This window comes from Mustela putorius, unplaced genomic scaffold (genome assembly GCF_011764305.1).
Source record: "Mustela putorius furo isolate JIRA1106 unplaced genomic scaffold, ASM1176430v1.1 tig00003976_pilon_pilon_pilon, whole genome shotgun sequence".
Taxonomy (NCBI): domain Eukaryota; kingdom Metazoa; phylum Chordata; class Mammalia; order Carnivora; family Mustelidae; genus Mustela; species Mustela putorius.
The window spans coordinates 634,002-647,622 of NW_025422118.1; the positions used below are offsets into that span (position 1 = coordinate 634,002).

At 37.5% G+C, this 13,621-nt stretch overlaps 1 protein-coding gene across 7 annotated transcripts in view; it reads left to right on the top strand.

Annotated features, from left to right (window-relative positions):
- RNF170 (ring finger protein 170) overlaps positions 1-9,230 on the top strand; it is a 45,897-nt gene extending 36,667 nt beyond the window's left edge. For all 7 annotated transcript variants that reach the window (XM_045070960.1, XM_045070962.1, XM_045070965.1 and 4 more), the window contains 2 exons: positions 1,154-1,264; positions 6,378-9,230. In XM_045070960.1, coding sequence (XP_044926895.1) covers positions 1,154-1,264; positions 6,378-6,647 — 381 coding nt within the window. In that variant the 3' untranslated portion in view covers positions 6,648-9,230. The remainder of the gene's footprint in view (positions 1-1,153; positions 1,265-6,377) is intronic.
- The last annotated feature ends 4,391 nt before the right edge of the window (positions 9,231-13,621 follow it).

Here is a 13,621-nt window from a genome sequence, read left to right on the forward strand (position 1 = left end):
GAAGGATAAAAACAGCTAGATGATTTAAACCTAAATCTTCCCATTTTTATCTCCTCACACAGTGACCATTTCTATAGGCATTGATATATTTTAAAATGTACTTGTTTTTCAAGATACTGTCCTCTTCAGATTACCTCAGTATGGTCCTGGGACGCTTGTGTATCTTTACCTCTGCCATGGAGGAAACCAGGTTAAAAGTATTATGTTACATATTAGTATCAAGAATTACCTTTTTTGGGACGTCTGGGTGGCTCAGTGGGTTAAAGCCTCTGCCTTCAGCTCAGGTCATGGTCCCAGGGTTCTGGGATCAAGCCCCGAATCGGGCTCTCTGCTCAGCAGGGAGCCTGTTTCCACCTCTCTCTCTGCCTGCCTCTCTGCCTACTTGTAATCTCTGTCTGTCAAATAAATAAATAAAATCTTTTTTAAAAAATTACCTTTTTTGATGATAGTAGGGATGGATGCTTCAGAGTGGGCTCCTGCAATAACTTAATCTCTGTATTATGTTTGGTAGCATTCAAAGATACTTCAGATACCAGTGAGGTTGAAGAATAATGATTGTAATCACAAAACACATCCCTAATTTTTCACTCCCACAATAATAAACATATATTTTTATATTACTTTGCTCCTGAATATTTTCTCATCATTTGTTAGCCCAGAGCATTACTGACTTTATCCCTGGTGTCAACTGGAAGATATTAGAACCAGTGTTTGCTTGAGGTACCCATTTGATTTTGTGGGAATTCAAATTACATTTTACATTGGATTTTATTATAAGTCAGTGGTACCTTACTTTCCTCACCATGTTGCTTTTATTTAAAGAAATAACTGAGGGGCGCCTGGGTGGCTCAGTGGGTTAAGCCGCTGCCTTCGGCTCAGGTCATGATCAAGCCCCATGTCGGGCTCTTTGTTCAGCAGGGAGCCTGCTTCCCTCTCTTTCTCTCTGCCTGCCTCTCTGCCTACTTGTGATCTCTGTCTGTCAAATAAATAAATAAAATCTTAAAAAAAAAAGAAAGAAAGAAATAACTGAAAAAAAATAAAATGAGTGAAATATAAATTTAGAAGCTTTTCTCATTCTATTGAGTAATAACACAAAATGAAAAAAATTAATGCTACAGAAAAGTCTAACAATGTTTTTTTTTGTAACATACAGGTGACTTTACTGCTAACAGTATTTGGTGAAAATGACCAATCTCAGGAGGTTGTATCATTGCGTCAAGATATTAATGATTATAACCGGAGATTCTCAGGGCAGCCTAGATCTGTGAGTATTGTTATAGCAGGTGCGACATTAGAGTATAATGATACTTCTCTTTGGTAAGGTGAGATTTGCCAACATGTATTCTTTGACTATAAAAAGTCTCATTGTTTATGTGTGTTGGATAAAGTTTTAACCTTCCTTCTTGTTGTCAATCACTGAGTTACAGCTTTCCCAAGGACTATAGTTTTCTATCTTTAAAAAAAAATGGCATTATAAAAGTCTTTATGAAGGAGATTACAGAAAAAAAAAAATTGGAGGGAAATGTGAAATCTCTAAAATAGGGATTATCTAATGAGAAGCTTAGAACTAAGAACTTCTGGAGAGTTTTACAATTTGTGTTTTCCACTTTTTTATTTACCCTGGGCCTCCTCTTTGAAATGTTTCCCTAACTAACTCTAGGTGTTAGGGAAGTTTTTTGTTATGTCATTTTAGTTCTCAAAAACATTTGATTTTTAAAAAACACATTAATTTTATGATTGACCTCCTACTCCCCAAAAAAGGCATTTGATAGATTAAAAACTCTATCACATTTTACTAGCTTATTCCAGTTTTTTCCAAAATCTAACAAAGAATTCCAGAAGTGTGTGCACGACTAAGTATGTACTTTAAAAATCAGAATATTCTAAGTACAGATTTATATGGAAAGCCTAGATCCCTCCTCTGAGATCAAAGCATATGTCTGAGTGCTTGGCTTACGTCTCCACTCGGGTGTTGCATCGGCATCTCAAACGTGATACGTGCGATATTAAATTGCTTCCCTCCTCAGCTCGGTGTTTTCTTTTCTCAGTCTACTTAGCTGTTTTGATTTATTCCTTTCCCTCATTCGCCTCATCTGGTATATAAATGAGTTGTATCATTTCTTTTCTCATTTGGGGAGATCCTCTCATGTTTAGCTCATAAAAATGTCCTGTGTCTGTAGCCATCATTCTAGCCCAAGCCACCATTATCTCTTGCTTAGGATAATTGCAAGTAGCCTCTCACTGCGATTTTTTTCTCTGCGCAGGAGCCCGAGTAATATTTTGAAAACATAAGAACATGATGTTCTTGTATTTTAAAACTTCCAGTGGGGGCGCCTGGGTGGCTCAGTGGGTTAAGGCGTCTGTCTTCGGCTCGGGTCATGATCCCAGGGTCCTGGGTTCAAGCCCCACATCGAGCTCTCTGCTCAGCAGGGAGCCTGCTTCCCCACCTCTCTCTCTGCCTGCCTCTCTGCCTACTTGTGATCTCTCTGTGTCAAATAAATAAATAAAATCTTGGAAAAGAAGACAAAGAAGAAAAAAAAAATTTCAGTGTTTTGGAATCATGTTCCAACTCCTTCCTGTACTAAAAGGCCCCCAGCATGACGTGGTTTCCCGCCTCCCAAGCTTCACCCAAAATGCCTCACCTCCACCAGCCTCCTTTCAGCTCTTGAAGTGCACTCCCAAGTCTTGCCATCTTAATGCCTTCACACATGACCCCTCAGTTGGGAATGCTTGTCTCTCTGCTCTTCTCGTGACTGACTTCTCATCCTTTAGGTCGTTCTTAAATAGACCTTCCTAAGAGAGGGTTTCTCTGATCAACTAAGGTATCCTCTATCACTGTCCTCTGCACCATTCCTTTGTAGCATTTGTCACAAACTCTACTCAAATCTTGTTCATTATCTTTCTCTCAGTAGACTAAAAGCTTCATGAGGGCAAGGACTGTATGTATATATTCACTGCTATATTCCCATCACCAGTTTCAGTACCTGGCATACAGTAGGCCCTTAATATTTGTTGAATAAATTAGTGATTTATCTTTAAGAGTTGATACTACTACTGTCAGCCAAGAATATTGGCTATTAAAGTGCTTCAGTACTAAACACTTGTGTGCTCTCATGCTTCCTCACACATATTTCTGATACGTGATGTGGTGTACATTGAAGGGCATACAGTTTCATCTGTTGTGGATAAAGGTAAGTCTTCTAGATGTCTAAACAAAAAGAAAACTTAATCTAATCACTGGTGTCCCCCACAGATATCCGGGGACCTCTTCTTTTTCACCCAGCAACTTTTTTTTTTTTTTAAACATATCCTCCAGTGACATCTAGAGGATGATTCTTTGAAAATAAGTATGTTCCAAATTCAAGAACTACCACTGAACTTAAAAAAAATAAAATCATTTTTAAGATATTCATTCCTGTTTTTAAGTGTGAAAGCATATCTTTGCTCAATTACTAATTTTTGGTGGGTGTCAGACATTTAATAATTAAGAAGTAGGTGATAAAATTACAGTATGATAGAGACTTTTAGCTCTTTGATATTTCCTCATCCAAAGTTGGAGCAAGATTGTGATTAATACACAGATATTTCTTTTTTATTTTATTTTATTTTATTTTTATTTTTTTTAAAGACTTTATTTATTTATTTGACAGACAGAGATCACAAGTAGGCAGAGAGGCAGGCAGAGAGAGAGGAGGAAGCAGGCTCCCTGCTGAGCAGAGAGCCCGATGCGGGACTCGATCCCAAGACCCTGAGATCATGACCTGAGCAGAAGGCAGAGGCTTAACCCACTGAGCCACCCAGGCACCTCCCTATTTTTTTTTAAATATTTTATTTATTAATTTGACAGAGAGAAATCACAAGTAGATGGAGAGGCAGCCAGAGAGAGAGAGAGAGAGAGAGAGGGAAGCAGGCTCCCTGCTGAGCAGAGAGCCTGATGCAGGACTTGATCCCAGGACCCTGAGATCATGACCTGAGCCGAAGGCAGCGGCTTAACCCACTGAGCCACCCAAGTGCCCCAATACACAGATATTTCTTAATAACCCCCATTTCATACTTCTTGTCTGTTTATTACAGATTTTATATATAAGTCATACCATATGAGAAGTGAATGAACAGTTCTGATAAAGGACAGAAAAGTATTCAAAAGATACACTGGCTGGTCACTAGAATATTTAAAATAATTTACCATAGACTTGTAAAAGTTGTGCAGCTGTTTTGCTTTAAATGTGAATTTCTCCCATAAAGAATAGAAAGTTAACATAGGAACTCATTCTAAAAAGACCATTTAGGTTTTTTTGTGACCAGTTTTCCAAAAAGGATTTACAGGATTTTCTGGTGGAGTTTATAGAACTGCTTCCTTATCACTTGCTCAGTTCTTCCCATTTTTGTCTCTACTTCCCTCTCTACTTACTTGGCACTCATGAAAAACAAAATATATACTTGGACATACTGTAATTATATGGATTGTTAATTAGAACTGAGCTAATTAGAACAGTGGAATTACCAAAGGAAGTGACTTTCTTCGTCTGGTCAGTTTCTCTGTATCTACCAACCCCTGAGAAACAAGATAGTGAAAGAAGTTATGTTGAGAAGTCATGGTAGTTCCTTACTACACAGGACCATATAGTCCAAACAGACTACACAAAGAAAATGCAAAGTTTGCAGACAGAGGGTAAACTAACTTGCTCAAGATCATACAAATAGATACTAGTACTCGTTTTTTTAAAAATTTTTCTTTTCTTTTTTTAAAGATTTTATTTATTTATTTGACAGAGAGAGGGACAGATCACAAGTAGGCAGAGCAGCAGGCAGAGAGAGGGGGGAAGCAGGCTCCCTGCTGAGCAAAGAGCCCGATGTGGGGCTCGATCTCAAGACCCTGAGATCATGACCTGAGCCGAAGGCAGAGGCTTTAACCCACTGAGCCACCCAGGCGCCCCAATACTAGTACTCGTTTTTAACAGCTTTATTTAGATGCATTTTACACTGCATGAAGTGCAACCTGTTTAAAATATATAATTCAATGCTCTTTAGTGTATTCAGAGTAAATATAATCTAGTTATTGTCATAATCTAATTTTATAGTATTTTCATCATCCCAAAAGCTTTGGTATCCCTCCCCATTCTCCCCTTTCCTGTCCCCTTTCCCCAGTCCTTGGTAACTACTAATTTACTTTCTGCCTCTATAGATTGGGCTAGTCTGGATAGTTCATTTCATTGAAATGGGATCATATAATATATGGCCTTTTGTCGCTGGCTTATTTCCCTTAGCATAGTGTTTTCAAGGTTCATCCATGTGGTGATATATAAACCAGAGCTTCATTGCTTTTTATGGCCAAGGGATACATATTATTTTGTTTATCCATTCATCAGTTGATTGACATTGGAATTGTTTACACTTTTTGGCTATTATGAATAATGCTTCCATTCATATTTGTGTACCAGTTTTTGTGTGGACCTTTGTTTTCATTCCTCTTGGGTATATGCCTTACTGCTGGATATTATGATAATTCTGTTTAACATTTTGAAGAACTGCCAAACTGTTTTCAGGGAGGTGGTTTAGTCACACCAGGAGTGTGTGAGGGTCCAATTTCTCTGAATGCCTCAATTTTCAAAAATTTATACAATTTGTTAAATTTCAGCTGTGAAAATTATGCTCACTTATGTAGAAACCTGGTAATTGATGTTTTTGTACATATTCAGAAGCTTAATTATTTTCATAAAGATAGGGTCTGGCACTCCAAAAATCTTTGTGGCAATTAATAATTCGCTTAAACTCAAGCTAAGCCAAATAAACATCCTGGGAAGGAATCTGTTTCATTGCTATTCTTAGGCTGTCAAAGCCATCCAATTAATGTGTCTTTAAAGTATACCACTTTTATATTGTCTGGCAATTTATAAATGTCTTTTGTATACTGTATCTCTTTTAGTTCTTAATAGTCCTTGTGACACATGCTTGGTTAGTTGTTGTCAGATCTCAATTTGGTTGTGATCTGGTTTCCCCCAGATCACCTGTCTACCAAAAGATTGACGTTGAGTATAAACCCAGACACTGCTCAAGCCTCAGTCTCTAATCCTATATACACTAAGTGCTTCGTTTGGTTTATTTTACTAATTCAAATTAGAGAGGACTTGAGTTACCTCACTATATCCTATATTTTCAGTTTGTTGACATTTTAGTTGCTTTCCAGTTACCTGCAGTAGGATCGGTCGTATAAGAACCTAGTTATCAAAGAGCTGTTTTCAAATAAAATGTATAACTAGAAAATACATGAAACTCCTTAATTCATGTTAACTGAGTTTGCACATTGTAAGAAAATTATATTATTCTGATACTGACATATTAGATGACTAGTCATATTTTGTTCTTCTCCCTGCCAGATTTTGGAAAGAATTATGGATCTACCCACTTTACTGAGGCATGCATTCAGGGAAATGTTTTCAGTCGGGGGCCTTTTCTGGATGTTCCGCATCAGGATTATACTTTGTTTAATGGGAGCTTTTTTCTATCTTATATCACCTCTAGATTTTGTACCTGAAGCCTTGTTTGGAATTCTAGGCTTTCTAGATGATTTCTTTGTCATCTTTCTGTTGCTCATCTATATCTCTATTATGTATCGAGAAGTGATAACACAGAGACTAAACAGGTGAAAAAATGTGAGTTTACTAATATTTCAGCCAGTGTGTGAAATCAGACAGAAGGGCCGATGGCAGTATACAGCATTTGACTATTATTGTACAAGCTTAAAACCACTGTATGACAAACATTTGATTTCATTTGGCAAATGCCTAGCAAGATATGACTGGAATTTTTACATTACAGGTTCTAATATTAAGGTTAGAATTATAATAATTTACGATTATATCTTGATTCTGTGTTGTCTATAAAGTCTCTGGAAAAACTATAGAATTATATAAAAAGGGATGATTTTATGTTTTTCTTTTTCAAAAATTAGATTCATTGGATGTATAGTAAGATATTGTTTTATAGTTTATCCAATTTATCCTTCTCAGTGTGTACCTATATGATAATATATTGCTATGAAATGCATCTAATTATTTTTGTTACAATAAAATGTTGTACAATATTGGGGGAAAGTCACTGTGTCTTTTAGTACTAGCTACGTTTTATGGACTTAACAGCAGTTAGGCTTTGTCATCCTGATAGAGTTCTTTGCTCTCAGCTAAAAGTGAAAGAATGAACTTGAAATTTATAATTTGATTTCATGTTCTGGTTTATAAGACACTTCTTAATAGAAGTATTAAAGTACAAGATATTTATCTGCAGTCAGCACACATGATTTTCTCAGTTCTGAAATTTAAATAAGAATTTGGTACTTTTATAGGAATAATACATAAAAGTAACTTGTAAAGGGAAACTTCAAACACATAGAAGTTTGATGCATTTCTGAGGAAAGTGGCAATGAGCATCAAAGACCTTGGGAGGGGTATAAGAACACTGTTTAAATTTGACAAGAGAAATTACTGGTGAGCTATGTTCAACAGAATGGACAAGTTTGGTTTTCTCATCAGAAAACTTTTGTAATACCATCCCTAGATGGCAGCATATAGCCCGAATTCCTCAGGTCTATCACAGAATGAGCAAATGTTGTCTGAGGCAATTCAGTAAGAAAGTTATCTTGCTTTTTTTTGATGGCTACAACCTAAGTACCTAATGCTCTCATCTGCAGTTTTTTGTTTCAGAAGAATCAAAACCACAAGTGGTATCAAATCCTAACCCCCTCAGCTGGCACTGCTCATCTGTGGGGTGGACAGCAAGCAGGGTCATCCATGCCAAGGAGTCCGTGTTGGCTCTGTCACCTTGCAGTCACCGATAGTCATACTGTCCATTCATGTATTAGCGAGCTTCATTATGTATGGATATGGAGGGAAAACCCAAATCTGTTACGTTCTCTCAAGTTCATCAGGTTAGTCATCAATTAATAAGATGCTGAGTGAATATCCAGAACAGTATTTTCTAATTTGGGTGGAGGACAAAGCTGTTGCTTGTCATAGAGAAAACAGTAATGCCTAATTATAGCACATTATAATTAAAGGATTTCTTGCATACTTGACATCTTATCCTTAGGACACTTGTGTGAAAAAGGCAGGGCATCGCCTTCCTTTTCATAGATGAAATCCATATGTCACAGGTGAAAGTTTGGTCTGAAGCCATTCAGAGATAAGTGACTAAGCAGGTATTAGACTCTTAGTGAACTTGTTAGCATGGATTCAAATAGATGTGAAGGTTATGAATAGGGGAAGCAGGAGAGAAACTGGGATCCTTGGGAAGTCTCCAGAACACACCGGAGTAGCATCACTTAGGTGATTCTAAGAGGAAAGGTCTAGAAAGGTTACATATCAAGATTTCATGAATCTTAATTCTATACTTCCAAATTAAATGTCCAGTATGGTGGCATGCTGCAGAGAGAACATTTCAGCTGCAATCACCAAGTAGAAAAGCTCATGAGTTGACTTTGTTATGCCACCATTTACCAGATTAGAAATGGATTTTTTTGCCAATTACAAATTTGGTGTGGGGCTACAGCAATGTCATTTTTTAAAAAGGATTTAATTTTCTGCATGTATTCTGCTTCAAGTGTCGCGTTTCTAGTTACAATTTTACTGTAATAATGGGAATTCCGTCTAAGGCTTTCCCAGTAGAGGTGTACTGTACCAACTTTTGTAACATACAAAAACACTATATAATGTGAAGTCTTACTGAACTGAAAAGGGAACACGTGGACATCTCAGAGTTTTTGGCCTGCTTATTATGTCATCCTTACTGATCACTGAAAATAAACGTGAAAGAGATCTGAGAAAGTATTTAAAGCAAGTAGAGTCGATCAGTGTTCTAAACATCGTAGTAATACTTCTATGATTCAGTTAGATAATATAAATCAAAGGAATAATTTGGATTTTTGTAAAATGCGATATTATAACTTTCACAAAAACAGATGGTCCAGCCCCAGGGGCAGAAGATAACTTCGGGCAGCTGTGTGGGGAACAAGATGGTGGAAACAATTATTCTAACTGTCCACCAGAACAGTGGTTTCAGCTACGACAATTCTCATCATTTGAGAGCAACAGGGGACTAAAGGACTTTGTCAGCCCCTGTGGCTGTGCGGATACAAACAGGGCTGTTTCGGTGGACTGGTGGTCTGGTTCAAACTTTGTGATGTAGGTTGTCAAGCAGTTATTCTTTTGAATAAAAACAACATATCTAAAATGAAAGATTTGTGTTATAGTCCTGTTTAATATTGTTTGCTTTAAAATTCAGAACTCCTGGGGCGCCTGGGTGGCTCAGTGGATTGAGCCGCTGTCTTCGGCCAGGTCATGATCTCAGTATCCTGGGATCGAGCCCTGCGTTGGGCTCTTTGCTCAGCGGGGAGCCTGTTTCTCTCTCTCTCTCTGCCTGCCTCTCTGCCTACTTGTGATCTCTCTCTCTCTGTCAAATAAATAAATAAAATCTTTAAAAAAATAAAATAAAATAAAATTCAGAACTCCTGAAATAGTGTTCAATATGATTGTTGCAATGACTTTGTTTTTCACTAATGGATATCCAGTGTCTCATCACATTTCTAATTAATTATGCTTAGATATTTTAAACTGAAAAAGTAGACATGTTTTTGTTTTTGAGGAAAATTATTTAATCTGGGCAGTCTATTCTGGGAATAAAGGTGGAACTGGAATTAGAATTTAGGCTTGTACCCTGATTCCCCACCCCTATTTCTTTCAAGTATATATTTGATAACTGAAATGTTACCTTTTTTTAAACTTATTTAAAAAAAATTTTAATTCCAGTATAGTTAATATACAGTGTTACATTAGTTTCAGGTATACAATATAGTGATATGCAATTCTGTGCATTACTCTGTGCTCATCATAAGTGTGCTCTTACTCCCCTCGCCCATTTCACCCATCCCCCACCCATCTCCTCACCCATCACGAGTTCTCTTTATTTAAGAGTCTGGTTTCTTCTTTATCTTTTTTCTGTGTTTTGTTTCTTAAATTCCATATATGAATGAAATCGTGGTATTTTTCTTTCTCTATCTTAATTACACTTAATATATGTTCTAGATCCATCCATGTTTTTGCAAATGGCAAGATTTCATTCTTTTTTATGGCTAGTATTATTCCATTATGTATCTATACCATATCATCTTTATCCATTCATCTATCAAGGGACACTTGGGCTGCTTCTGTATCTTAGCCATTGTAAATAATGCTGCAGTAAACATAGGGGTGCCTATATCTTTTCGAATCAGTATTTTCATTTTTTGGGGGTAAATACCCAGTTGTGGAATTACTGGGTCACATGGTAATTCCATACTGTTTTTCACAGTGGCTGCACCAGCTTGCTTATCCACCAGCAGTACAAGGGGGTTTGTTTTTCTCTACTTCCTCAGCAACACTTGTTTCTTGGACTTCTGATTTTAGCCATTCTGACAGGTGTGAGGTGGTAACATCTCATTGTAGTTTTGATTTGCATTTTCTTGATGATCAGTGATGTTTGAGCATCTTTTCAGTCTGTTAGCTACCTGAATGTCTTCTTTGGAGAAATGCCTCTTGATGTCTTATGCCCATTTTGTAATTAGACTATTTGCTTTTTTGGTGTTCAGTTGTAGAAGTTCTTTATGTATCTTTGGTAGTAACTCCTTATTGGATATGTCATTTGCAAATATCTTCTATTCAGTAGGTTTTTTTGTTTTATTGTTTGCTGCATAGAAGCTTTTTATTTTTATGGAGTTCCAAAAGTTTTTTTTTTTTTTTTTACTTGCCCTAGGATACCTGTCTACACAAATGTTGCTACAACTGCTGTCAGAGAGATTCCCGCCTTCTTATTCTCTTCTAGGATTTTTATGGTTTTAGGTCTCATGTTTAGGTTTGAATCATTTTGAATTTTTGTGTACGGTGACAGAAAGTAGTCTGGTTTCATTCTTTTGCACATAGCTGTCCAGTTTTCCCAACACTATTGAAGAGACTATTTTTTCCCATTGCATATTCTTGCCTCCTTTGTTGAAGATTAATTGATCATATAATCGTGGGTTTATTTCTTGGCTCTCTACTCCAGTAATCTGTGAGTCTATTTTTATGCCAGTATCATACTGTTTGATTACTATAGCTTTGCAGTATATTTTTTAAGTCTGGAATTATGATACCTCCAGTTTTGTCTTTGTCAAGATTGCTTTGGCTTTTGGGGGTGTTGTATGGTTCCATACAACTTTCAAGATTATTTGTTCTAGGGCGCCTGGGTGGCTCAGTGGTTTAAGCCGCTGCCTTCGGCTCAGGTCATGATCTCAGGGTCCTGGGATCGAGTCCCGCATCGGGCTCTCTGCTCAGCAGGGAGCCTGCTTCCCTCTCTCTCTACCTGCCTCTCCATCTACTTGTGATTTCTCTCTGTCAAATAAATAAATAAAATCTTTAAAAAAAAAAAAGATTATTTGTTCTAGTTCTTTAAAAATGCTGTTGGTATTTTCATAGGGATTGCATTGAATCTGTAGATTACTTTGGGCAGTATAGACATTTTAAAAATATTTCCTCTTCTGGGGTGCCTGGGTGGCTCAGTGAGTTAAGCCTCTGCCTTTGGCTCAGGCCATGATCCCAGGCTTCTGGGATTGAGCCCCACATTAAACTTTCTGCTCAGCGGGGAGCCTGCTTCCCCCTCTCTCTCTCTGCCTGTCTCTCTGCCTATTTGTGATCTCTATCAAATAAATAAAACCTTTAAAAAAATATTTGCTCTTCTAATCCATGACATGGAATATCTTTCCATTTGTATTGTCTTCGGTTTATTTCATCAATGTTTCATAGTTTTCAAAGTATAGGTTTTTCACCTCCTTGGTTAAATTTATTCCTAGGCATTTCATTCTTTTTGATTTATTTCCTTAATTTCTCTTTCTGCTACTTCATTATTAGTACTTAGAAATGCTATGGATTTCTGTATACTGATTTTGTTTCTTACAACCTTACTGAATTCATTTATCAGTTCTAGTAGTATTTTGGTGGAGTCTTTAAGTTTTCTGCATATTATGTCATCTGCAAAGAGTGGAAGTTTTCCTTCTTCCTTACCAATCTGGATGCCTTTTATTTTTCTTGTCTTATCTCTGCGGGTAGCAGTACTATGTTGAATGAAAGTGAGAGTAGACATCCTTGTCTTGTTCCAGACTGTAGGGGGAAAGCTCTCAGCTTTTCAGCATTGAGTAGGATGTTAGTTATGGGTTTTTCATATATGGCCTTTATTATGTTGAGATCTGTTCCCTCAAGCCTACTCTGGTGAGGGTTTCTATCATGAATGGATATGTACTTTGTCAAATACTTTTGCTGCATCTATTGAAATGATCAGATGGTTTTTATCCGTTCTTGGGATGCTGAAATGTTCTTTTCTGAATCGGTGCCCTTATGTTTGCACCAACACCTTCCCTCGTTCCTCTTGAAAGCATTAAATGTACTAATGTACATTTGTAATGTACAGGCCCTTTTTTTGCTAAGCAGCAATGAATAAACTTGGGAATGGGTCAGAATAGGAAAGGGTGCTCAAGTTTTTATGGCCGTAAGTCTTAGTTTCCCAGGACCAGGCCAGTGGGCTGAAAGAGCTGTTGACAGGAGGTGATACTATTAAAGAAATAGACAAACACTGAGTTTTTGTTATTCTCTCAGAACCCGACCATCTTCATGGGATCAGTATTTGTTTTAAGCATTGCCTACTAGCAAATTTGAGGTGTTACCAGTCACTGTCGTCTTCACCCACCCTCATCCTCTGAATCCTCTGATCTGTTCCATGTCCCAGAAGGGTGCACAAGAGGAGTAAACAGTTGGAAAGTTTCCATTTGGAAACACTGAATATGTTTGGACACTGTCCTTATTCTTTCAGACTAGTGGTATTTAGCTGTAGGCCTTTCGAGGGCAGTATAACATGTGATATAGGAGAGGGCTAAAGGCTAATAATGTTTAAAATCAGTATCTAACAGTTTGGATTTTGTTTAAAAACAAAATTTTGAAAAGGTGTTTAAAAATGCGGGACATTCATGGGGCACCTGGGTGACTCAGTCAGTTAAGTGACCGACTCTTGGTTGTGGCTTAGGTCATGATCTCAAGGTTTTGAGATTGAGCCCTGTGTCGGGCTTCATGCTAGGTGAGGAACCTGCTTAAGATTCTTTCTCTCGGGACGCCTGGGTGGCTCAGTTGGTTAAGCAGCTGCCTTCGGCTCAGGTCGTGATCCCAGCATCCTGGGATCGAGTCCCACATCGGGCTCCTTGCTCTGCAGGGAGCCTGCTTCTCCCTCTGCCTCTGCCTGCCTCTCTGTCTGCCTGTGCTCGCTCTCGCTCTCTCTCTGACAAAAAAAAAAAAAAAAAAGATTCTTTCTCTCTTCCCCTCTCTCTCTAAAATAAGTAAATAAATCTTGGGGGGGGGGGAAACCAAGAAAATAATACCTGACATTCAGATTAAAACACTAATCCTTCTAATCAATCTTAGAGAAAACCTTTAATTTATATCTACATGAAAATTAATCTTTGTTTCACGAATCCTAGAATATTAGACTGAAAGGGACCTTAGGAAACCAGATGAAAGCTACAGATAGCTCCCCAGAAAAAATGCACATATACACATGTATGTATAATTTTCTT